Source organism: Oryx dammah, unplaced genomic scaffold, assembly GCF_014754425.2.
Source record: "Oryx dammah isolate SB20612 unplaced genomic scaffold, SCBI_Odam_1.1 HiC_scaffold_5, whole genome shotgun sequence".
NCBI classification, from domain to species: Eukaryota; Metazoa; Chordata; class Mammalia; order Artiodactyla; family Bovidae; genus Oryx; species Oryx dammah.
This window is the reverse complement of record NW_024070189.1, coordinates 944499-971926: the sequence shown is the minus strand read 5'-3', so window position 1 is coordinate 971926 and position 27428 is coordinate 944499. Positions and strand designations below refer to the sequence as shown.

The following is a 27428-nucleotide window of genomic DNA, read 5'->3' as shown; positions in this document are numbered from 1 at the left end:
GGGTGTCAGGCTGCCCGGGCGCCGCGGCCGCGGAGAAGAGGCTGTGTGGCCCGGGTGGCGGCGGGCTCCGGGGCGGGCTGGCCTTATCCTGCCCCTGTGCGCGATGCATCCGCGGCGCCCGGACGGGTTCGACGGCTTGGGCTACCGGGGTGGGGCCCGAGACGAGCCGGGCTTTGGCGGCGCCTTTCCGGCGAGGTCCTTCAGCGCCGCGTCGGACCTGAGCCGCTGGGTGACCTCTCCCCCAGACATCCCGGGGAGCCGCAACCTGCACTGGGCCGAGGAGAGCCCGCCCCGCGGCGCGCCCGCCCCCTGCACGCCGCCCGAGGGCCCGGCGGAGGGGCCCTGCCCCGGCGGCGCGGGGCGCAGCGGCGGTGAGGGCCTGGGGCGCGTGCAGGGGGCGGGCGCCTGAGCGAGGGCCGTGAGGGCCGGCGGGGTGGCAGTGAGGGCCTGCAGGCCTCGGAGGGCTGGCGGGGTGGTCCGCGCCGAGCGCCAGGGAGGGACCCCGGGCGCTGGAGGGTCGGGGGGAGTGATCGGAGGCCAGGCCCCCGCAGACCACGGAGTCGCGAGCCGCCGCGCCGCCCCTTGGCGCTCCTTTCGCCCTCTGCCCCCGGAACAGACCTCCGCCCTCTCCCTACTCCAGTGATTTCTGGAGAGGCTTGCCTTAGCCTTGGCGTGGCAGCGATCACGGAAGGTTTCGGGATGCTACCTCGCATGCCCTGAATCCACAAAGGAGACTGGTTTGCTGTTTATCGGGACTTACGTGAGAAAGGGCTGATTGACCGTCCGCTGTATCACCTTCATTCCATTGATCAGTGGTGGCTTTGCGTTGTGCAAAGGACTTTTTCCGAGACCATAGGCAGTCTTGGGCTCAGAGCTTTCTCTACCACTCTTAAAAGCTGAGACTTTCTTATCTTTGTGTTCTCTTGCTGTCCTCATCTTTAAGGTGTATAGAAGAATAATTCAGGGTTTTGTTAAAAAAAAAAAAAATCCAACAAACAAAATGAGGTGTCAGTAATGCCTGAAACAGTGTGGACCACGCAGTAGGCTAAAAGTCAGTCTTTTTTCCGTGTAATCATAGGAGTTGTGTTTGTGTTCTAGATCCCAAACTGCTCCTGTGTTTTCCCACCTCCTCCTCTCTCTCTTTTTTTTTTTTTTACTTAAAAACTCCACTAAAGAATGAAAAACACTTAAGACATTTTCAAGATAAGAATTTGGAATCAAGACATAATTATTCTGTGCAATGTCAGAAGATCGGTTCAGTTCAGTCGCTCAGTCGTGTCAGAGTCTGCGACCCCATGGACTGCAGCACGGCAGGCCTCCTTGTCAGAAGACAGAGATGTTTTAATTGCAACCCTATGTGATGTAGATATTTTCAACATCGTCTGGAGTCATAAAATGGAGATAATGGCTGCTGCATGTACCCGTTCTCCTAAAAGTGTTAGAATAATAGATCATATCCTTAAATACTATGTACATTCTAGACATAAATTTTAGTCTCATTTCTTTGACTAGGAAGTACAGTAACATTTATTTGGTTTGGGTTACGGGGAGGAACAGATTGTACTATCATCCAGTGAGGATAGATGGAGGATCAGTGACTTACTCAGTGTTACATATACAGTTAGGTTTTTACTCTGTCTAGCTCTGTTTTTTCCTATAGGTCTCAGAAGGAGTACTGGAAAGTTATAAATTATTCAAAATGCATATGTGATTGCCTCACAGTTACATTCTCAGGCAGTAAAGCTGACGTTTTATCTTTTCATTATTTATGCATTGATGGTTATAATAAGATCTTAATATCCAGGGTTTTGTATGGAGTGTTTTGCAGCAGTTAAGAGGCTGATGAAAAACTCTGCAAAGAGGATAGAAGCCTGGGAGACTTAGTTAATACTAGTAAGTCTTCCTGACACCTTACAGATAATGTCAGTGGTATTTTTTGTTAGTTTGTTGGATGATGTATACAAACACAAAGGGAAAAGATGAAAGGAGGAAAGTATCTTAATTGGGCAAAAGAAGCCTCTGCCCTTGTGCATTTTTCAAGGCAATCGTGGTTTCCCCAGAGATGTTTACATGGTCTTGTTCTGCCTCTCAGGGAATAGTGAGGACGTTACTTCACTAAAAAGAGCAGAGATGAGAGGGAGGGATTGGAGAAGAGGGGAGTGAGAAGAGAATGGGAGAAAAATCCCTTGTGAATATTTTAGCTGCAGTTTAGTGTCTGGTCTCTTGGGGTTTGATATTTCATCTTTATGATTTTAAGTTTTTCAGTTAGGGAAGAAAAAAATTTCTCTTTTGACTGTAAACCCAGCTGTAAACGCTGCTGATGAGACTAGAGCTGTGCCATGGGCAGCAGCACGCCATGTCCACAGTGGTGTGTCGCAGAGACCTGATCGAGCTGCGTGCTCAGTCACTCAGTCAAGGCCTGCTCTTTGCAACCCATGGGCTGCAGGGTGTCAGGTGGCCTCTTGTCCCTGGGACTTTTCCGGCGAGAGTCCTGGAGTAGGTTGCCATATCCTTCTCCAGGAATTAAGCGGCTACTATCAAACTATTCTGGAGAAAAACGGCAACCCACTCCAGTATTGCCTGGGAAGTCCCATGGACAGAGGAGCCTGGTGGGCTGCAGTCATTGGGGTCACAAAAGAGTTGGACACGACTTAGCACCTAAATAACAACACATCAAAGTCTTTAAAACTTAGGAAGAGAGAGAAGAGAGCCTCTTTTTCCCATTTCAGCTACCCTAAGTGCTCTTTCAACTTAATCATATTCATGGGATGTTTTGCTTGCAACTGTTGGTGTAACACAGATACTTTCCACCAGTCACAGTGAATGACTGATTACAATACAGGAGGTATGGTTGATGAAAGTTATCAGTCAGAGTCTTCACTAGGAAAAAAAATTAGTCGGAAGTTGAAAACTAGTAGCCCTTGGCATTTACCTGCAAACATGTTTGATTTGGTCTACATGAAATTTTAATCCTTTTTAAAATAGTTGCCAGTATTTTAAAATTGGAAGATACTATATAAAAGTGAGAATATCTGTTTAGAAAAATCACAGCTTTGAAACCCTGGACTCAGAGTTCCATGTGGCAACAATGAATTGGAGCTGAAAAGCAGTTAGGGAATCTGCCGCTTGTAACTTGCCACAAGCCCCAGTGGAGCTCTTCACTCATTCAAATGACCGACCTGGCCCCTGTCAAAGTTTGATTTGGAGACATGGAGTTTAAATGAATGTCATGTTAGTAAAAAGATATTTTTTGTTCTTTTTTATGGTAAACCTAAATAATGGTTATGAGTAATCTTATTCCTTCTATTTTAGAGCAGTTGAATAGATTTGCTGGATTTGGTATTGGACTTGCAAGGTAATGTTTTGTCTAAAGATTTTTAATTCAAATTTTATTTAAAGTTTTTTTTTTCTTTATAATGTTAAATAATTTGTATTACTTCCTTTAGATTGATTTTTGGAGAAGTAGTTAAATACTAAAAAGTTCTGTGCAGAAAAAAATATTTAAGACCTATAATTTTCCCCTGTAAGGATAGTGAAAATTCATTCAATTTTCTAAACACAAAATAATTTAAAGGAATATTGTAAGAACTTTTCATGTGTCTGTCCAAAAAATAAAATGTAATCTTATCTCCCCCTCCAAAAACAAGTAATTTTGCATTGAACTTTTTTCCTCAACATCAGAATTATGACAAGATATTTAGCAGCATAGCATCTGTAGAATCAACATTTCCATATGTTGTAATATATTGTGTAAATATAATTTTTGAGATGTCTTTAGTATTTATTTTGTGATATTTGATTCAACTAGTATTGATGTGATAAAAAGTTGATGTTAGAGAGGACTAAAGAGCATAGCATCTAGGTTTCACCTAATATGTTCTTTAAAATCCCTATAACTTAAGTGCAAAGTACATCCACACCAAAATTTATAGGATGGATGGCTCTTCTGATAAGAACTTTGTTCACAGCACATCCTCTGAAAGAAAGGGGAAGGGACATTTAAATTGTCTAGGAAGTAAGTTTTCCATATCAGGCCTACAAGTGTATCGATAATTTCATCTTTATACTGTACATATTAATATTATATGTTGTTTCTTTGCTTAGCAGTTTGCAAGTCTGACTTTAGTTTTTTTTCATATAGAATCTTGTTATTGGTACAATGATTTGTAAACACGTCTAAACATTTGAAAACTCTGTTTTTTCACTTTTAAGAGTAGTGTATCACTTAAGTAGTACATGATTCTTTGAGAATAGATTGCCTGGGTTGTAAGGATGGATTGTCCTCTCATAGTCTTTTCACAGAAAACGTGCTGGCCCATCCCTGCATCGTCCTGCGCCGGCAGTGCCAGGTAAACGCGCGTTTCGTGGTTTTCTAACAGTGACCCTGACCCTGATCTATGTACAGGCCTCAGATAAATGGCTGAGACCATGTGACCATTATTCCGTGTGATGTAGACCAACATGTATAATCTATCAGTTCTCAAACTTTTTGGTATTTGAAAGCTAAGTCTTAAAATTTATTGAGATCCCCAAAGAACGATTGTTTATATAGATTCAGTTCAGTTCAGTCGCTCAGTTGTGTCCGACCCTTGTGACCCCATGGACTGCAGCACACCAGGCCTCCCTGTCCATCACCTCCTGGGAACTTGCTTAAACCCATGTCCATTGAGTTGGTGATGCCATCCAACCATCTCATCCTCTGTCGTCCCCTTCTCCTGCCCTCAATCTTTCCCAGCATCAGGGTCTTTTCCAGTGAGTCAGCTCTTTGCATCAGGTGGCCAAAGTATTGGAGCTTCAGCTTCAGCATCAGTCCTTCCAATGAACACCCAGGACTGATCTCCTTTAGGATGGACTGGTTGGATCTCCTTGCAGTCCAAGGGACTCTCAAGAGTCTTCTCCAACACCACAATTCAAAAGCATCAATTCTTTGGCGCTCAGCTTTCTTCACAGTCCAACTCTCGCATTTATGGATTATATCTACCAATATTTGCCATTTTAGAACCCCAAACTGGAAAAATTTATATATATATATGTTTAATTCATTAAAAAACAATAAAAACATTTTTATGAAAAATCACTATAACTTTTTTGAAAATATCTTTAATGCCTGGCATAATAGAAGGCAGCCAGATTGTCACATCTGTTTCTACAGTCTGTTGCAACACATGGTTTTTGAAAGAAACAAGAAAGCCTAGCCTTATATACATATGTATTTAAAAATGGGAGTTTTATATCGTTTTAGATAATTGGCAGATAAAGTTATTTGCAATGTGAAATCTGAAACCACACAGATCAAATTTTTTTATACTCTTTTACATTAAAACCTATTGATCTGTCCTTCATGTCGAATGGGTTTCTTTTTACTCATGTGTGATTCTGTTACATCATGCATTGATTAATTGAAAAATATTGATTTACTGATTATATAGATCTTCTAAATATTATGACATTTGCTTTTACTGTATTAAAATACCACCATCATTACAATCACTATAAATCTCACCAGAAAAGTGTTTTGAGTTTTGGTAGGTTCATGATAATGGATATAGGGTTTCCAGATTTCTAATTTTTGTTCATAGGCTCAAATTTATCATTGGCAACTATTATTCTTGTTTTCTAATCAATGAGCCACTTTGTTTAGTTTTAAAAATATGTTTCTCCCAAGTAACTATAGTCTTGTTAGTTTTTCCAGGAAAAAAAATGATATTCCATGGAAAAAAGTGGCTATTTTCAGACTTACAGCTCCATCAGACAAGTTCTTTTTCTTATGACAGCATATTCATTATGCAATACACAAAATATTAAATTAGAATGATGATATGTACTCAGGAGTCAAGATTCTATAAAATTAGTGTATTTTACTGCTTCACCAAGGGCATCTTTTAGGGAAAATGGCTTTTGCCTCTTCACACGTGACTCAGATGAAGAATACAGTAAGTACAAAAACAGTTTGGTACCACTGCCTTCAGTTATGCCAGAGTTAGCGATTTTACCCACTGTTGCTTTTGCAGTATTCTTGAAAATGTCAACACAATAACAAAGGAAATGATGCCTTAGTATCAAGAAAATAATTTTGAACACGTCTATCCCCTGAAAGGATAATGAGCTTTTGAGGGCTAGTGGGCCACACTGGGAAAAGCACCTATAGTATAACATCATCTTTGAAAATTGAGTTAGAAAAGATAAATTAGGTTTTTTTAAAAAGTAAGTTTTTTATGTGTTTAGCACCAAAATGTAAGCATATAGAGAGAATTCAATATTTAAATAGTATGAATAGTATATATGCCCTGCTGCTGCTGAGTCACTTCGGTCGTGTCTGACTCTGTGTGACCCCATAGACGGCAGCCCACCAGGCTCCCCCGTCCCTGGGATTCTCCAGGCGAGAACACTGGAGTGGGTCGCCATTTCCTTCTCCAGCGTATGAAAGTGAAAAGTGGAAGGGAAGTCGCCCATTTGTGTCTGATCCTTAACATGGACTGCAGCCCACCAGGCCCCTCCGTCCGTGGGATTTTCCAGGCAAGAGCACTGGAGTGGGTGCCATTGCCTTCTCCGGTATATGCCCTAGAAGAGTGAACTTTAGACACGTTTTTTCACTGTGACAGTATTGCATTGTGGGCCAGTGTATACATATATGGGCATGTGATGCTTAACAGTGTTTTATAAAGTAGCACTTTCAGAGTGTGTGATGCACTCTGATACTCTTTTATTATGTCACTTAATAAACATTAGTTCTGATCCCCTATACTGATTTTATAATTTCCCAGTTGTTCATAGCTTGTTACTGCTTGCCGTGGAAGACAGAAGTCTGCTCCCAGAGTTCTTCGTGGTTCCCATGTGTTAAATGGCACGAGCATTTTGCCACAGTGAATTTCGTGCTGATGTTTAAGGAAACATAAATATCAAACAACAAAGCCTTCTTTATTATATATTTCATTGCAGGCAGATTCTTTACCAGCTGAGCTATGAGGGAAGCCCGGATATGTTATACGTTGGTCTTTCAGGGTTGTTTGTGTATAACCACATGTTCTTTACTTTTAAGTTATTTAAAGCATCTTCTAAAGTAATTTTGCTTCTGTATAATTCATGCTGACTTTACAATTGAACTTCTGTTTATGCTATGACTCCACTGTGTATCTTTCATGCTCTTATCTCTTGACAAAACAATCATAGAAAATAATCATAAGTACCTTTTTTACAGGTTAACTACCATGCTCGGCACTACCATCTCACCCCATTTACAGTCATCAATATTATGTACAGCTTCAACAAAACCCAGGTGAGGAAGAATCTGTCTATTCTAGTGAAGCTATTTATAATGTACCATTTGGCCATAGTAACAGTTAAACCAACAATAATTCCTTTTAATTTAGTTACTGAAGATATTATAACTCTTGTGCTAAAACTAACTTAACTGGGTAATGATATCTTTTGATATCACTGAATAATCAGTAACTTCACATCTTTGCCAAAATTAATTAAATATTAAGGGTATTTAATCCATATTAGAGATGATTAATTTGGAGTGTTTATCTTGGCCTAAATGTAAGCCACCCAACAGATATTAAAGAAAGGAGGTAATTTACTTGTCATTCTCTACTAAAATGTTCTTAGAATAATGTCTTACTGGAAAATAGCAGAAAACATTTAATGTCAAGTTTTATTAAGAACTTTTATGTTTCCTTTTTAGGCATTAGCAGAAATAATAATAAATTTTGTTCATTTTAGGGACCAAGGGCCCTTTGGAAAGGAATGGGAAGTACGTTTATTGTGCAGGGAATCACACTTGGAGCAGAGGGAATAATCAGTGAATTCACACCTTTACCAAGGTACCTTTTTAGCATTTTTTCATTATTAGCTTCATATTAAAAAAATGAAGAAATGATAGTTGCTAAAAATACCTTGAATTTGAAAACTTGCCTAAAGTAGCTAAGAGAAACAGAGTAAATAATTATGTCTTACGGAATTGGTATGCAATAAAGAAAACCCTTCCTGGTCTAGTATCTATTGAGAGACGTCTTTCAGCTCCTACTGCTATGTATTTAGTTCAGTTCGGTCACTTAGTCGTGTCTGACTCTTTGCGACCCCCCGCCAGGCTCCTCTGTCCATGAAATTCTCCAGTCAAGAACACTGGCGTGGATTGCCATTTCCTCCATGGACTGTAGCCCGCCAGGCTCCTCTGTCTGTGGGATTTCCCAGGCAAGGATACTAGAGTGGTTTGCCATTTCCTTCTCCAGTAGCTCCTCCCAACCCAGGGATGGAGCCCAGGTCTCCTGCATTGCAGGCAGATTCTTCACCAACTGAGCTGCAGGGAAGCCCGCATCATGATTCCTGCTATAATTAAAAGAAGCCCCTTTCGAGGTCCACGGGACACTTCACATTGATTCATTGCCAAAAATTTCTCTTTAAAACCTGAAGTCTGAGCTAGATCTGGAATTATGAGCAGGAGATAACTTGGCAGAGGAGGAGAGTCGAGGTGAGAGCGTCCACAATCTTATGGAAATTGGAAGGTCTGAGTGCTAAGAAGTTTCTTGTGCTTAGAATATTGGGCGTGTATTGAGTAGGATAAGATGAAAAGCTGAGGTGCTAGACTGAAGCGTGGTTCTCCCTTTGTTAAGTGACTTAGATTTTATTGTCTATGGAGTTGGAAACCAAAGGTGGGGAATTGTTTGCTTTTTTTAATATACAGGTTATTTGATCAAGGATATAGTCAAGTGGCAATGTTTAGAAAAAAGGACTTAGGCAGACAGAGACTTATGGAAAACTGTTATGGCAATATAGGCCAGATTGAGAAGGGTCTCAACTATGGAATAGAACAGCAGCTGGACAGACATTTCTGAAGTACAGTGGATAATACTGGGAAAGGGGTTGTAGGAGAGTGATTTAGCAGCAGTGACAGATTTCTCGATTGGAACTGAGTTGGAGAATTCCTAAAGAAGAGTAAGCTGGAGTGGGAAAGATAAGGAAGGCAACTCTCAATAAGTGAAGTCTGAGACATCCAGGGGGCATGCCTAGAAGAGGCTGGAACTGTGGGTCAGAGTCCAGGGAACATTTGAACCTGGAGGCGTGGCTTTGAAAATATTCAGTTGAAGCTTGAGGGTGGGTGAATTTCCCTGAGGAGAAAGTGTAGATTACTTGACAGAGTGAACCAAGGACAAAATCCTGGGCTCTGTGTGGCGGTGGATGGGCGAGTGGATATGTAGAGAGAGATGCTAACAGAACAAGTTGGCAGTAGCAGGAGGCTAGAGGACAGTGGTGGCCTGGAAGCCAAGAGGGGGATCAGAGCCGTGGATTCTTCCGGAGGGAGGCGGCAGGAAGGTTCGGAATGTTTGCTCATGGGTCTCTCTTCTCTCTGAAACAGGATAGTATAAGAGCATAAGACCAGTGACAGATGTTTGGGACAGTCACAGCTCTGAGGGACCAGAGCGGAACTTTGCAAGGAATCTATGGAAATAACGTTAAGAGATGATGCTGGAGATCCCATAAATTTGTTTAGGTGCTGTTTAGCAGGACTCTGATTTTCTCTATCAATAGTAAACCCCAGGGGTGGAGTTAAAGACCAAATGGTTTGTCAATCCAGAACTGGCCCCTGGCAGGGTTAATTTTTTGGATTGGCAAGGAACTGAGGGAGTTGAAGGTGCAGCCACTAGCATCTCAGACTTGAGATTCAGCCTTCACAGGGAAGGAACTAGAACAGAAGAGGCTGGTATCAGGCTGTTTGACACTGTGAGTGCTTTCAAAGGACCGCATAGCCTTGAAGTTCCTTTAACACAGCTTTGCTAAATATTGCAAACAAAAGCGTTTCATCAGCTGAAAGTTGTTCCTCTCATACTTTAAAAAAAATGTGAATTTCTAACCTTCAATAAATTTACCACATTGCTTTTTATATCACACATAAGGTCAAAATGTAGTACTTGTCATCAAATGTCCTTGACCTTCTCCTACAAACACAAAATTCAATTTGTCATTATTCATTCATTAGTGGGGTTATTTTATTTTAACGTATGTCCCTTAAACTAGGTCCCAACCTTTAGGGTCACAGATTCCTTTTGTTTCTTCCCCTTACTGTCTACCTAATTTTGAGCACATAGTAGGGATTCAGGAAATATGAGCTAAATAAAAATGTAACAAAATGCAGTGGCTTCTGTGTTAAAAAGACTTCTGTGTTTGCAGTCGGCACACTGTTGGTCCTGGCTGTACTGCTTCCGCGCTTCCCCAGAGGCTCGGTGGTGAAGAATCTGCCTGCAGCACAGGAGCCACGGGAAACATGAGTTTGATCTGTGGGGCGGGAGAGTCCCTGGGGAAGGAAATGGCTACCCACTCCAGAACGCTCTCCCAGAGAATCCCACGGACAGAGGAGCCTGGTGGGCTACGGTCCACGGGGTTGCAAAGAGTCACACACGGATGAATCAAGTGGCTTAGCATGCCCGTGCATGCACGCATACTGCCTTTTAGTTCTGGAACCTTAGGGATGTAACAGCATGTCTCTAAGGCAGAGACGAAGCAGTAACTTTAGCTTCAGATTAAGGGAAGGGAAAAGGAAAATGGGGATGAGAAGACAGAATTTTGTTATCTAACTTTCTTATTCTCTAGGCACGCAGACACATCAGTTGTATGGGTATATATTTTTTCCTGGTCATTTTGAATCTTATTAAAGAAGACACAAAAGGTTATCTTTGAGATTTTCTACTCGGGTTAAGTTTTATTGGTAAATCTCACTCATCACTTCATTTATTTATTCAGCTCACATTTCCTGAGTCCCTATTATGTGCTGCTGCTAAGTCGCTTCAGTCGTGTCCGACTCTGTGCGACCCCATAGACGGCAGCCCACCAGGCTCCCCCGTCCCTGGGATTCTCCAGGCAAGAACACTGGAGTGGGTTGCCATTTCCTTCTCCAATGCATGAAAGTGAAAGGGGAAAGTGAAGTCACCCAGTCGTGTCCAACTCTTAGTGACCCCATGGACTGTAGCCCACCAGGCTCCTCCGTCCATGGGATTTTCCAGGCGAGAGTACTGGAGTGGGGTGCCATCGCCTTCTCTGCTACTATGTGCTAGATCCTCGTTAAAATCAGGTATATATACAGTGAGGAGAAGAAACCAAAGGTACCTTTGACCATGACCTTTGGGATCTAGGGTGAGGGACATATGTTAGGTAAAATAATCCCCCTAATGAATGAATAATGACAAATTGAGATTTGTTCTCTAAAGGGAAAGAATACGGTTCCATGAGAATGTTGGAGGGTTAGGAACAGTGTCGCTAAGAAAGTGACACTTAAGCTGAGGTCCGAGTGGCAGTCAGGAGACACAGACTAACCTGTGCAGAGGGTGGCGGTGGGAAGGTGAAGGATTCATGTAACCGGGGGAGTGTGTCTTAGGCACTCACTCAGTCCTGTCCGACTCTTTCTGACCCCATGGACTGTTCCCTGCCTGGCTCCTCTGGCCATGGGATTATCCAGGCAAGAAGACTGTAGCTGGTCGCCATGTCCTCCAGGAGATCTTCCTGGGCAGGGACTGAAGACAAGTCCCCTGCATTGCAGGCAGATTCTTTACCACCTGCGCCACCTGGGCAGCCCTGGTAATTGAGGGAAACGCTCACAGAGTTTGAACTCAGAGCAGGGTGGAGAGCAAGAGCCGGTCTGTGCTTGACCTTGTAGACCACTTTAAGAATATTGGAATTTTAAGCAGGCGTCAGTGACATAATCAGATGTATGTTTTTAAAGGGTCATTGTAAGTGGAGATGAAGAGACTGCAGAAGGAGGATACGTGTTCCTAGGCTATCCCCACCTAGGAAAGAAATATGGTAACTAGGACCAGGATTGTATCTTTGAGATGGGTGAAAATGGATGACTTTGAGATATATTTAGATAAAATTGATTGAACTTGGTGATGGGTTAAAGTTGGTCAGTGATAGACAAGGAGGTGTCAAGGGTGACTTCTAGGATTTGGGGTTATGTAACTGGATGTCAGGCTTCTCTGGTGGCTCAGTGGTAAAGAATCCGCCTGCCAATGCTGGAGATGTGGGTTCAGTCCTTGGGTCAGACAGATCCCCTGGAGAATGAAAGGCTACCAACTCCAGTTTTCTTACCTGGGAAATCCATGGACAGAGGAGCCTGGTGAGCAACAGTCCATGGGTTGCAAAAGAGTTGGACACAACTTAGCGACTGAACAACAACAATTAGATGTCAAGTGAAGCCACTCTTAGAGTATAAACCTTTTTTCTTTTTTTAAAGTCTGACTGCTTTGGGTATGGTTGACTTTTCTTGGGGGAAAACAAAGTCATAGCAGACAAAATGTCAAAGCAGTAACAAGTAGTAAGCCAAGCATTTCACAGAAGTCAGCGTTTGAGGATGGGCTCTAGGGTCTTCGGGACTGAGGTCTTCAATTGCATGGTGATCACTAGGTGAGACAGTACGGATTCACCAATATTTAGTCTTTTTATACTGATGATGGTGGCATCTGAGAAAAAGAATAAATCTGTAATACTTATTAAGTCACCAAACTTATAGTTTCTCAGTATTTATTACTTATATAAAAAAAAATGACTATAGCCCTGGGTCATCATCTGTGATCTTTCTTTGTCTACTGCCCAAATCCATCCCAGTCCTTCCCCAAACCTTCCCTGAGGCAGAGTCAGTCAGACTTCGTGTTGCTCTGCCCTGAAGTGGCCTTTCCTTTCCTGTGGCATTTCTCAGATCACTAACATAAGCAGCACCCCACCCAAGGCTACCTGTGCAGCTCAGCCTCTCACGGAATCTGTTTGGCTGAACTCCACCTTAGTTTGACTCATCTCACGGGTGCAGTTGTACGTTTTACTGTTTCCTTCTTCTGTTGTCTGTTTCTCCCAATGATTCCTCTGAATTCACTGACGTTGAGCACATTCCATTTTAAGTTCAATGAAATCGTTCTCCAGTTCAGTAGACTTCCTTTCTGATTAACTGTTCTTGCTTAGGGAACACTGAAAGAGTCTAAGAAAGAAAAATCATAAGTTTGATTTTGGACAAGTTCATTCTGACACAGAGAGAAGTCTAAACTGAAGACAACAGATTTGGGAGGTTCTGAAGCGTCCTGTTGGATGAGGTTGCCTAGGGAAGGGGTATAACATATAAAGGGAGAAAAGAAGAGGGCTTCCACCTTTAGGAACTCCAGCGTAAGTCACTGAGTCAAGAACAGTGCCCCTGCACAGGAGTCCACAGTAGAGAGCAGAAGAAGGGAGAAAAGCCGGAAGGGTCTGGGGTAGTGGAGTCCGGGGGAGGGAGGGCGTGCGGGGGCAGCGGGGAACACAAGTGCACGGCGGCTGCCGAGAGGTCCCCTAAGGCCCAGCCGCGAAAACGCCCGCGTGATTTAGTGCTGTGGGTGGAGGCTGCGGAGACCTTGGCAGGAGCTGCTTTTGTCGAATAATAGGGCAAAAGCCAGTTTGGAATGGGCTCAGTGATGAGTGGGAAGTTAGGGCATGGAGACAGCAAGTTAGACAGTCAGCTGGGAAGAGGAGAGAAGGAGCTAGAAGATGAGGGGCTTGGGTCAGATGGTTTTTTAAAGAGGGTAGCTCTTTGATCATGGGATAGTAAGAAGCAATTGAAAGTGAAGGCTGGGGGCTTCCCTGGAGGCTCAGTGGTAAAGAATCTGCTGCCAGTGCGGGAGAGGCAGGTTCGATCCCTAGCCTGGGAAGAAGATCCCACGTGCCGTGGAGCAGCTGCGCCTGCGTGACACAGCTGCTGAGCCGGCGCCCTAGAGCCGGCGCCCCAGAGCCGGCGAGCCGCGACTGCCGAGTCCTTATTCTGGAGCTGGCGAACCACAACTGCAAAGCCGGTGCTCTAGAGCTGGCGAGCCGCGACTGCCGAGCCGGTGCCCTAGAGCCGGCCAACCACTACTGCTGAGCTGGTGTTCTAGAGCCGGCGAACCATTACTGCTGAGCTGGTGCTCTAGAGCTGGCGAGCCGCGACTGCTGAGCCTGCGTGCCCTAGAGCCTGTGCTCTACCGTGAGGAAAGTGGCAGCAATCAGAGGCATGTACGCCACAACTAGAGCAAAACCAGCACAGCAGCCAAGACCTGGCACAGCCATTAAATAAGTAAATAAATTATTGTAAAAAAAAAGTAAAGGCTGCACAAATACAGCGTTATTTCAAAATTCTGTTGTTTTATATATTGATTGTGCACGGGAGTGTGTGTATATAAAATAGAGAGCCTGAAAAAAAGCAAGTCACTTCTCTTTAATTTTGTTGCTCATTTGAAGGGCACTGTTTGCGTGTGAAGATAGTGAATTAAAAATAGCTACATCTTCTAGTACTTGGTGATGAAATATAAAAAGGTTTAATCAGAAGTAGAGTTTTATACTACCCTCTTTTGTGAAGCATTTAAATGTGCTAGTTTAAATTTCTATAGCTATAACAGTAACTGTTACACATTTTATAAAGGAATAGATACCAGATACCAGGAAGAGTGTCTCATTTTTTAAATACTTGGTTTTAAATTTCTCTTCTCTCTTTTTGCCTTAATCCTAATGATCTTAAGAATTGGCAGCAGTAATTAGTATTCAGTGAGTCTGAGCAAACTCCAGGAGATGGTGAAGGACAGGGAAGCCTGGCATGCCACACTCCATGGGTCACAAAGAGTCAGACAAGACTTAGTGACTGAACAACAATGAGTACTCAAAGCAAAGGTGTCCCAGTCCTTACAGAAAGGCAGGTTACAGACCCACGTATCCATAATGTTAATGAAATGCTCAAAATTAACATCATCATAACCTGTGGTAACCCTGTCTGAGGCCTTATAAGAGAATAGAGGGCTTCCCAGGTGCCGTTAGTGCTAACGAATCCACCCGCCAGTGCAAGAGATGTAGGAGACGCGGGTTTGACCCCTGGGTCAGGAAGACCCCCTGGAGGAGGGCATGGCACCCACCCCAGCATGCGTGCCTGGAGAATCCCATGGACAGGAGCCTGGGGGCTGCAGTCCACAGGGCCACAGAGTCGCACACGACTGAAGCAAGTGGGCACACACGCGAGAGGAACAGATTTACAGACCTTTGAGCAGAATTTGCTTTATAATCATAAAGTCACTGTCAGATAAGTAGCCTAGGCTTTTTTACAATTTTTGTCGTAATCATTAAATGTCATTCCAGCTATTTTTCTACAATTGTTCAGAGCTAGTATAGTATTCTGGTAATAATTTCATCAGAATGTGACCCAGAACATTCTCTAAGGTCTTTTAAATCAGAGATGGTTGTTTTGTGTTCCCAAAGTTTCTCTGCAGACCTTTCAGTCTCTAGAAAAATGTAGGAATACTCGTGTGTCACACATGCCGTACATGTACTGACTGTGTTTCCAGTTCAGTTCAGGCGCTCAGGCGTGTCCGACTCTTTGCGACCCCATGAATCGCAGCACGCCAGGCCTCCCTGTCCATCACCATCTCCCGGAGTTCACTCAGACTCACATCCATCGAGTCAGTGATGCCATCCAGCCATCTCATCCTCTGTCGTCCCCTTCTCCTCCTGCCCCGAGTCCCTCCCAGCATCAGAGTCTTTTCCAATGAGTCAACTCTTCGCATGAGGTGGCCAGAGTACTGGAGCTTCAGCTTTAGCATCATTCCTTCCAAAGAAATCCCAGAATGGACTGGTTGGATCTCCTTGCAGTCCAAGGGACTCTCAAGAGTCTTCTCCAACACCACAGTTCAAAAGCATCAATTCTTCGGCGCTCAGCCTCCTTCATAGTCCAACTCTCACATCCATACGTGACCACAGGAAAAACCATAGCCTTGACTAGACGGACCTTAGTCAGCAAAGTAATGTCTCTGCTTTTGAATATACTATCCAGGTTGGTCATAACTTTTCTTCCAAGGAGTAAGCGTCTTTTAATTTCATGGCTGCAGTCACCATCTGCAATGATTTTGGAGCCAAAAAAAATAAAGTCTGACACTGTTTCTACTGTTTCCCCAGCTATTTCCCATGAAGTGATGGGACCGGATGCCATGATCTTCGTTTTTTGAATGTTGAGCGTTAAGCCAACTTTTTCACTCTCCTCTTTCACTTTGATCAAGAGGCTTTTTAGTTCCTCTTCACTTTCTGCCATCAGGGTGGTGTCATCTGCATATCTGAGGTTATTGATATTTCTCCCAGCAGTCTTGATTCCAGCTTGTGTTTCTTCCAGTCCAGCGTTTCTCATGATGTACTCTGCATAGAAGTTAAATAAGCAGGGTGACAATATACAGCCTTGACGTATTCCTTTCCCTATTTGGAACCAGTCTGTTGTTCCATGTCCAGTTCTAACTGTTGCTTCCTGACCTGCATACAGATTTCTCAAGGGGCAGGTTAGGTGGTCTGGTATTCTCATCCCTTGAAGAATTCTCCACAGTTTATTGTGATCCACACAGTCAAAGGCTTTGGCATATTCAATAAAGCAGAAATAGATGTTTTTCTGGAACTCTTTTGCTTTTTCCATGATCCAGCAGATGTTGGCAATTTGATCTCTGGTTCCTCTGCCTTTTCTAAAACCAGCTTGAACATCAGGGAGTTCACGGTTCATGTATTGCTGAAGCCTGGCTGGGAGAATTTTGAGCATTACTTTACTAGCATGTGAGATGAGTGCAATTGTGTGGTAGTTTGAGGATTCTTTGACATTGCCTTTCTTTGGGATTGGAATGAAAACGGACCTTTTCCAGTCCTGTGGCCACTGCTGAGTTTTCCAAATTTGCTGGCATATTGAGTGCAGCACTTTCATAGCATCATCTTTCAGGATTTGAAACAGCTCAACTGGAATTCCATCACCTCCACTAGCTTTGTTCATAGTGATGCTTTCCAAGGCCCACTTGACTTCACATTCCAAGATGTCTGGCTCTAGATTAGTGATCACATCATCATGATTATCTGGGTCGTGAAGATCTTTTTTGTACAGTTCTTCCGTGTATTCTTGCCACCTCTTCTTAATCTCTTCTGCTTCTGTTAGGTCCAGACCATTTCTGTCCTTTATCGAGCCCATCTTTGCATGAAATGTTCCCTTGGTATCTAATTTTCTTGAAGAGATGTCTAGTCTTTCCCATTCTGTTCTTTTCCTCTATTTCTTTGCACTGATTGCTGAAGATGGCTTTCTTCTGTGTGTTTAGAGCACGCATATTACTAGTGGTTTCCTTGACCTCCCCTCTGTCTTCTTATGTCATATTCCCTCGTCTAAAGCAGAGGCTGTTTCTCGGCCTCCTGCTCTGGCTCAGGGCATGGTGCGTGCCCGTGGCACCGCCGAGCTGCTGCCGCTGGCCTCCGCTGGCTCCTGCACCCCCTTTTCTGTCACTCCGCCTTCCTCCCTCCCGTCCTCTCTGTCTGCCTTTTCATTGTTTTCTGCCTCCTTTTTTGATTTCCCCTTTATTCTCCGTATTTTCTCATTGTTGACTTTTCTCTTGATGTCACTTTCTCCCTTTTTGTTCTTCATTCAGCTTGCCTCTCTTCTCTTTTCTGGTTTCCAAAAGAAACCTAAATCGCAGGAAGCACATAGTCCTAGAGCTTGGTCCCAGACCTGGCATTCTGTCCATCTCCTTTGAACATATCCCTGTGATCTTTTTGACCTTTCTGTCTCATAAGTAAAAGGCAATACCTTATTGTAGGTGTTACGAGGCAGTAACATATACAAGGCAATATCTGTTCATCTCACAGGAGTCCTTGTATCAAGTGAGATGAGAGGCAGTACAGGCAGATAGTATAGACTTCAAGTCATGTGGACCGGGGTTTAGACCCAGTTCCACCACTAACTAGTTGCATGGCTTTGGGTAAGTTACGAACCGTCACTGAGCCTGTTTCCTCATCTATGAAATGAGGGTTATAGGTCCAGTGTGAGGGTTAGAAATAATTTATGCAAAGCGCTTTGCACAATGTCTGGCATATAGCAGGAGCTTAAAAAGATAATAGAATATAATAAAGAAATCACAAAAGTAATGCCATCTTAATAAGCAGAGGCACTTTGATAATTAGGTGCTACACAAACGTCTGTGTCATTCAGTTTTTCTTCCTTTACTCTGTTTTCTTGTCTGCTTTTCCCTTCCCCGTCCATTCTTCTCCTGCCTGCCATTTTTTTGTGTGTGTGGCCACACTGCATGGCTTCTGGAATCTCAGTTCCCAAGCCAGGGAGGGAACCCAGGCCCTCAGCAGTGAAAGCACGGAGTCCTAACCTGGGCCACCAGGGAGCTCCCCCGTGTCCATTTCTATCATCGGTTACAACGCTTCCTCCTTTTTCAGTGTAGACAGAAAGACCACCTGTGTTTTTTCTCTTTTCAACCCACTGTGATTGTTTCACAGGTTCCAGAAAGAAAATTATTCACCATTAGAATATATTTCTCCTACAGATTAAAAAGAAGTTAAAAATTGATTACCTTTTTGAAACTTGGGCTAATTCAGGATGTTTTAAATAGCATGGCTTTTGTTTGTTTATTTTTTAGGGAGATTTCACATAAATGGAATCCTAAACAAATAGGAGAACACCTTCTATTGAAATCGTAAGTATCAAAAGCAGCATTTGTATTGAAATTTAACCAGTTTTTCTAGTGTTAGAACTTAAAAAACTTATTAAATAAAAGTTAAGGAAAATAAGAGCAAAAGAAATATTTGTGGGACTAAACTAAAACTTAGTAAGAAAATTAACACAGTTTAGGAATAAAATCCTGAAACATATGTTATCTTTCAAATCTTTCTTATGTGGAAGGCTGAAATCACAACTTAATTTTTCTTTGTGTTCTTAGGAAGTTAGCAAGGATCGTCAACTTGTTAAACCTGAATTGCCAGGAAAATTATTATTCTTATAATTATTATCATTATTTTATTGGTAAGCAGACATACAAATTTATTTGTATGGTGATGAGCAAACTCAAAACCTTAGTGTCATTAAAATATAGTCCTAAAGGCACTTAGTGACGTAACAACACTGACCATTTTTATAGATTAGAATTTTACTCTTCACTCTTTAATTTTTCTTGAAGATTGTGAATTGGAAACCCCCCAGCTTGCTGGCTCCCTCTGTGGGACATTCCAGCACATTATTACTTAGTGATGTTCCATTCACCTTGAAAACCACTACTTGCCAGGACCTGGTCCATGGGGTTAGGTAAGTCCCACCTTGATATTTTTTTAAGTGACTATATTTTGCAGGCTTGCAAAGTTGTATGTCTCAACAGTGGCAATAGGAAGCAACTTTGCAAAGCTGTACAATATTGTTTTTTAATAATAAAAGGGGACTTCACTCACCATGGAAGACTGGCTTAGCTCTGCTGGGTGGACCATAGCAGAACAGCAGCCTTGTTTAGATGTCACTAGAAAGGCAAGCAATGCAATGGATCCCTCATCCTAAATTTGAAGTATCCAATTCATAGGCTCCATTAGCTGTGTGCAGGTAGGTGTCCAAACAACGAATCATAAACAAGCCTACGTCTTACTGGTCCAAATAAGTTATTTTCTTCACAGGCTGTCCCTGTGTTATTTTAATACATAGTTTTTCGTCTCTAATTGTTGAGTAAAGCATCTTATGATATAGGTCTCTGAAGTTATCTTTAGGCTATAGGTATTACTAGTTGAAAACCTTGAAGCTGTAATTCAAGCTTGAATATAGATTATGTTGATATATTAAAGTAGGTATTAAAAAATTTAGTGTGAGCTTCTTGTTTCAGTTTACTGATAAGTTTGTTTTAATTTCTACAGCCTAACTTATATAGTGGCAATGCCTTTTTATTCAGCAAGTCTAATTGAAACAGTACAGGTGAGCTATTTTTTATTGTCATTTTTCCATTACAAATGTCTTTTGGAATATTCAGTATATTGTATATGTCTGACAGTGTAATAAAAATTTAAGACAGTATCCTTCTAAAAAAACTTTTTCACAGATACCATACATGTATCAGAGATTATATACTAGGTACATTGCAGTGTGTCCATTTTCTTTGCAAACTTACTTTACGCCTCTGGTGTTAATTCTTTTTATCCCTAGGATAGCCAGCTGTACTCTCCATTCAGATGTCTCAGAACCCAGCCTATGACTGGCTCTGAATAGAAAAAAGTCTGTAGGGTCCCCCCAACTTTTTAAGACGCTTCTGTATGACTCAGGTGGTTATGGCTTATCAGATGGTAAAGGCCGCTGGAACAGGAAGCAGCGAGGAGAGCAGTTCCCATAGCTAGTTTACCAGGTCGCCTTCTTCTTAGACACTCGTTTTGAGGAGCGTTTGATGCTAGTTGTACAGAAGCTCAGCAGCAATCGCCTGTTCACATCTTACATTGTTTCACTGTTTGTAACCGCGTGGTGGCGCTGCAGGCACATTGGAATCAGGTCCTTTCTCAGGTACCTTCCTGCACTCAGAACGGTGGCAGACGCTCTAGCGTACTTCTCTCTTTGGCGTATATGAGTTTTCTCTCTATAAAAGCCTCACTGGATCAGTGTTACCTCTTCAAATTACTCTTTTTCCACTCAGGTGCTTTTCTGGCCACATCGTTGATTCTGTGTGTATTTTGTAGAATTATTATTTGACATATTAATGTCTTGCTACCCAGGTATTTCCCGTCCCCTTGCACTTGACGGTGTGAAAATGATACAACCTTCGTGTGGGGCTGCAGTTTTAAAGAGTTATCAGTAAAGATGACGTCATTTCAAAGATGAGGGAGACAACAGCAGGAAGATAATGAAGGAAAACAAACAGGGTGATACATGGGGGAAGACAAGTGCTAGCTGCAGACAGCCCCGTGTCCCAGTCATCTCTCTGCTTAAATCAGGTGTGTGACTGAGAGCTGATGTCTTAGCCTTTTGAAATCTTGTTTTTCTCATCCATAAAATGGGAAGAGTCTTGTATTAACTGAATTACAAAGATTAGATGAATCATTTGTGTAGAGTTCCTAGCCCACTAGCTGTTGCTTCTGATTTTCTAGTCCAGTATCTCCGATGACTCTCCTGCCTCCCACCCGATCTCCCGGCGCTCTCTTTTCCTCCCAGAGCTCTCCTTTCTCGAGCGCCCTCCCTGCCCTTAGGGCCGTCCTGACCAGTCTCCTCTGTGCTCCAGGGCGCAGGCCGTGCCCCTCACTGCTCGGTACCACAGTCACTGTCCTGGGGACTCGTGTACCCCAGTGACTCCTTCCAACCCTCCCATCTCTACGAGTTTAAAAATTAAGGAAGTCTTGCTTTTCGTATTTCCTTCATCCTTCATAGCTAACAGTCATCGTGTCGTCAGTTCTGACTTCAGGGAGAATCTGAGATGGTCTGCTCCTTCCTATCAGTAGACCCCCATTCCCAGCTCTTCATGTCACGTAGCTGGTTTCTTCCTACTTCGCAGAGGGGGTTTTACCTGTCTGGGGAGCTCGGATCTCTTTGAGAATAGTCTTTGCCTTGAAAATCGCACATTTATGCACAGATCTCCTGAAGAACACTTCCTGAAGCTCTTAAATATCAACTTCCTAGTGACTTGGTGTCTTTTACTAAGACTCCTTATTCTGGTTCCTGGATTTAAAGGCCATTCTACATGCTTATGCAAGGGCAGTGTTCTTCAGTTGCAATGCTCATATCCTTTTGCTGAGTAAGGATCCATGTTGACTCATATTCTCTGAGATGAATTTCAGACTTCTCAGCAGAGTAAACAAGATAAATAAAAGGATACTTCATGGTACTGCCAAAGAGAATAAAAATAAAACAAGGAAATTAAGAGGTGTAATGGGTAGAGAGAAGTGATTACTATTTTTTTAAGATCCGAAAAGTTCTCATTCAGAAGCAAAAGTCCTTTGAGTAAAGGTGTGAACATAAGAACTACACGGGTATATGGGAACACAGCGTTCTAAGCAGAGGGAACGCGGGTGCAAAGACCCTGCGAGAGGCTTGCATCCAACGTGTGTTTGCGAAGCCAAGAGGAGGCCGGTACGGCTGACGCTGACTCAGGACGGGAGAACAGGAGGAGATGAGGTCTGAGATGGAGAAGGGCAAAAGGGCACACAGGAAACTGAGGATTGCTTTGAGGGAGATGGGAAGTCGGTGGTGGGCTTGAGCAGAAGGATGACATGATCTGACTTAGGTCCTGAATAGGTTCTCTTTGGCTGCTGTATTACAATAGGCTGGGCTGGGAAGGGAAACAGAGGCAGGGAAACGACCGAGGTTAGGTGGGCTCATGTCAGTCTCATGGTTTAGCTTGACCCAAAACTCACATTCCTGTGTCCGGCTCCGACCTTTTCCGTGTGGTCTAGACTGTAAACTGCATTTGGAGCTCACACCCTAGACTCCGCATTTCTGGACTCTGGATCTCTCCCCCGGTTGCTGCCCGGCAGTGCGGCCCAGCTCCGCAAGAGGACTGCTGTCCCTCCAGCGCCTCTGGCCGGCAACTCTGAGCTCATCCTTGCCTTCTCTTTCCCATAACTCACATCCCTCCCACCAGGAATTCCTGCTTGCTGTAATTTTATGATAAAAGCCCAGGTGAAGCATTTTATTTCCTTTGCTGCGTGCTATTCCAGTCCATCATCGCGTCTTTAACTGGTTTCTCAGCCTCTGCTCTCACGCTCCTCTGCACGACAGCCTCTGCAACACAGATTACATCTTACCATCTTACGCTTCAGACCAGCTAGTCATTTCCCACCTGACTAAAGACCAGAGTCTGCACGGCGGCCTGGTGTGGCCCCAGAACGTCTTTTTAACCTCACTCTCTCTCTTCTCTTCAGTCACTGCTGCGGCCAGATTGGCCTCGTTGTTGTTGTTGTTAGTCGATAAGTGTCCAACTCTTCTGCAGCCCGTGGACAGTAGCCCACCAGGCTCCTCTGTCCATGGGATTCTCAGGCAGGGATACTGGAGTGGGCTGCCATTCCCTTCTCCAGGGGATCTTCCTGATGCAAGGATTGAACCCTTGTCTCCTGCGTTGGCAGGTGGGTTCTTTACCACCGAGCCACCAGGAAAGTCCTTTTCTGCCTGTCTGCCCCTCTGTAACCAGTATCACAGCTCCTTACACACGTCCCATAATTATAAAAAGTAGAGACACTGCCGATGATAGTGACTTAACATCTCCTGAGGCTCTCAGTGCACCAGGCCTTCTTGCATTTAATGCTCCCAGCAGCCCTGTGCAGAATCCCACTTTTGTAGAAGAGTAAGCTTTTAGGAGAAGTCAAGTGACAGGCGCCCAGGATCACAGAGCCAGCGAGTCCATCCTGGAGCCAGGGGTAAAGCCGTGCTTTCCATCCAAGCCCTGTGCTCCTCCTGTAGGGTAGTTGCTCCTTTTCAGGATGAGGCCTGGGGAGCTTCTCGAGGCCGGGACCCCTGGTGTGTCCCGCGCCACGTCTCTTCCCCATCTCCCTTCCCCAGTTGGAGTAGCTCCCAGCTTCACTGCTGTTCTGTGAAATTTTATTTGAAAAAAGAATCTAATGCCTAGATAACATTTGACATTTGCAAAACCTTGATGCTTCTCCCCTTTAGTCAGAACATTAATTTGAAAGGGATTTAAAGGGACCTGAAAAGAATCCTCCTCTGTGGTGGAAGAAGCAGATGATGGCTTTTACTCTTTTCCCCCTTTTCATCGCAGAGTGAGATAATCCGAGACGGAGCGGGGATTCTGGAGTGTGTGAAGGAGGGAATTGGCAGAGCGATCGGCCTGGGCGTGCCTCACAGCAAGCGCCTGCTGCCACTCCTGTCCTTGGTCTTCCCCACGGTGCTGCACGGGGTTCTCCATTACGTCATCAGCTCGGTCGTCCAGAAGGTCGTCCTGCTCGTCCTGAAGAGAAAGGCGTACGACAGCCACCTTGCCGAGAGCGCCAGCCCGGTGCAGAGCATGCTGGATGCCTACTTTCCAGAGCTCATCGCCAACTTCGTGGCCAGCCTCTGCTCTGATGTCATGCTCTACCCACTGGAGACGGTTCTGCACCGCCTGCACGTGCAGGGAACACGCACAATCATCGACAACACAGACCTGGGCTATGAGGTGCTTCCCATCAACACGCGGTACGAGGGCATGAGGGACTGCGTCACCACCATAAGGCAGGAGGAGGGCGCGCTCGGCTTCTACAAAGGGTTCGGCGCCGTGGTCGTACAGTACGCGCTTCACGCGGCTGTGTTACAGATCACCAAAGTCATTTACTCCACACTTCTTCAGAATAGTGCTTGAGGCTCCGAGCCCTGCTTAGTCTAAAGACATCCTCTGGGTACGTTATTATGAAATTATGGAGGACAAAAGTGAAAAACGGGGGGTTCAGAATGGATAAGAGCTGAAACTGGCAGGAACAGCCCACGACGATTATATTGACTCTCCACTTTTTAAAAAAGGCATTGATATATATTTTGGATTCAGAGTATTCCAAATTTGAAAACTCAGTAAAAACACTTGTATGAATTAAATTCTAGCTAGGATAGCACTAATGCCGAACCAAAAAGAATCTTGGGAAGAAGCAAATATTTGTCAGCAAACTGAAAACCAAATTTCACAGAGCTGAATTTATTTCATCTGACTTTAATATTTATTACACGTTTATTTCACCTTCTGGATTAATATTGGTATGTTATTCTTAATACAGCGTATAGTAGCGGGAGGTCATAGTTTTCCTTTAAGCAAATTATGTTGTCAGTAATAAAGACAAGAAGGATTAGATTTGGCAGTCTGTAAACAGAAGCTGAGAGTTAAATCGCACTGTCCCTGTAGAACTTCAGTGGCCGTTCATTTACTATTCTGAAGCCATTTGTATGCATACACATAACTAGGAATTTCCTTCATCCCTACCTGTTTTCCACTCTTAGATCAGCTTACTGTAAAAATGAAGTTAGTTACTTTCTGCTTGAACATCAGAACAAAGCATTAAAAGCCAAGGTACCCAAAAGATTAAAGGCAAACAGCGTATTTGTCCATATCAAACCCACCAGTTCAGTGCCATCTACTTATAATCTGTCATACGTTTATAAAGTTTGATTTGCTTACCTGGTTTTATGAATCATCAGACTGTTTTTAGAGCCACTGTTATTGACAGAAACAAAATAATTATGACGACGATTCCTATTTCCACATTTACAAATTGTTTACTAAAGGGAATGTCACTTGCCTTTCATTTCTGAATGACCTGTCTTAGAGAAGTCACGATTAAAATTTACCCGAGAATTTGTGCCTCATGCCTTTCATAGAGTCATCATTAAATAATGGCTTTAATTTTTATTTTCTTCTAGTTTTGGTTCATAGTCGTATTCTCCAAACTAGATATACATAAAGGGAAATGCAGATTTATCACCCTTTGTTGAAACTTGTTTGAATGAATACTGATGAAAAAGAGAAACTTTAAAGGAAGTTTTTTCTTGCTTTTTATGGGTGAGGAAAAGGATTTCAACAAATAATAAGCAAAAATGTTGGTAATCAGTTTAATTAAAAAAATTGTCTGTTCCTAAATTGAATTTGGTGGGTGAGGCTCTTTGTATAGTAAAATAATATGCATTTGATTGATCCATTTAGCAAGATGGGGTGTGGCGACTGCACTGATGTTGTCCAACCTAGAATGCATACAGACTGAGACCTGTTCTACTTACTGAATGCCAGTGAAATGGTTACAGTTTGTGATTAATAATGCTGGAACCAAAAGATGATATCCAAAAAGTATCAGACAGTATATATGTGGCACTCTCTCAACTATCATGTGAATGTGGTTTTTTTTTTTTTGGTGACTGAAGCACACAGGTTATCCATTTTCCCGTTCCACCAAGGGGGGCGGATAAAATTAAACCTCAGTTACATCCTTTCAGATAATGATTTGTCTACTTGGCAGCATATAAATTGTTTTCATTGCCGTTGAATTACTAAGTAAATTTTTAGATGTTTATAATATGTCCAACTTGTAAAAACCTTTCATTTTTATTATAATCAAAGATGGTTTCAGAAAAGGGTAAACTTGTGAAAATTATAGGTTTTAGAAAATTTATAGAAAAGAATCTGAATGGAATCAAGTATCTACTAGTGAAAATCTAGGATCCTTTACCTAAAAACTAGATAGTTCAAGATTATTTTATGGATGTTATCATGAAGATTCAGTTATATAGTACTGTCTCATTATGGAATCATTATAAGACTGATAGGCTGAACCACACACAAGTAGCTTGGTCCTATTTTCTCTTTGGAGAAAGAGTACAACTTAATATTAAAACTAAAGTTGAAATGTGGCAAGTAAAATACTTTTTAAAATTTTTTATTACCATTCCAAATTAGTTGAAATATAAAAAGAAATCTTTAAAATTGAAGCACTTAAATGTTGGCCAAAATGTTTAACTGTATTTAGAAAGGAATAAGCAAAATAAACATTAGACATGCTCTTTGCTTTTTAAAAATTGCTTTGTTTCTTTAGGTGCCAAAGTCAAATACCCATAGGCTATAGTTCTTAATATGATAACACCTTAGGATAACATTTTTAATTCAGTGTGATTAATAGTATCATGAATAATATTCTATTAAAAATATTTCATAGTCCCAATGGTCCCCTTACATAAACTAGGTTTCGCTGTGGAGCTGAAGCGTGATACACTTGCCTTACGTTGTTGGGTTTCTTAAGTTGTATAGTCTGAAAGCCATGGAATTAAAAACTGAAACATCTGGTTAATATTACTTAACTGTGTTAAGTGAGCTTATGAACCAGTTTACTAAATCTGTTTCTAAATCTCTTTCCTTTGAGGGACTCTTCATGGTTTCTTGTGAAATAATCTCTAGGTGTAAATAATGTAAGTCTTTAAACTCCAGCACTAGATGTTATGAGTCAAACTAATTCCAAAATGACTATGGACTGTGGGGTTTGATAGTATTTTCAAAAGTAAAACTGAGAGGCAAGAGGTCTTGCTCATTTTTGCAAGGTATGCTTGCCTGTTCACAGCTGTCTTTTCAGCACTGGGCTTGTTAAAACCGCACAAAACATTCACTTAACTGACTGGGTAAAGATACTTCAGTCTTTCCGTGTATTCATACATCTGCTCAGGAAACAACACACACTGCTTGGATATTTGTTTTTTCAACTGACGTTGTGGAGGACATTTGCCCTTAGTTTGCTTTCCAGATCTTATGGGGAAAAAATGAACGATCTGCCAGCTCTTGAAAAGATAGGTTTGAATTCATTATTTCAATAATATATATGGAAATAAAGTCCCATTGGTAACAACTCACATTGCACTAGAATTTAAGTGATACTTAACTTTGGCATTTCTGGTTTCTCTTCTCCTTCAACTAGTTGTATATTTCTCTCCTTTTCTCTCTCTCTCATATAAACTGGATATGTAATGTCTTTCTTTTGAGTGACTGAGTATCATTGATATGCTTCCAAGTTGTATAATTGAGTAACAAAAACTTGTGATTTGACAATGAATCTTATGCAGTATACCTCAGCTAGAAGAGGTATTTGGTCTGTGTGTTTTTTCTTTTTTAAAGTTGTTTTTGTCTCACTGGTATTTTAAATGTTTCCAGCAAATTGTGTAATATGAAAAGGTTAAATAAAACATTGAAATAAAA

The 27428-nt window shown here is 42.6% G+C and overlaps 1 protein-coding gene across 1 annotated transcript; it reads left to right on the top strand.

The window, feature by feature from the left end:
* SLC25A46 (solute carrier family 25 member 46) lies at window positions 1-27428 on the top strand. The gene is made up of 8 exons (XM_040239691.1): window positions 1-371; window positions 3313-3355; window positions 4292-4349; window positions 7199-7276; window positions 7726-7826; window positions 18408-18464; window positions 19660-19717; window positions 23493-27428. The coding sequence occupies exons 1-8, from the start codon at window positions 104-106 to the stop codon at window positions 24069-24071; spliced, it is 1242 nt and encodes a 413-aa protein (XP_040095625.1). The 5' UTR covers window positions 1-103; the 3' UTR covers window positions 24072-27428.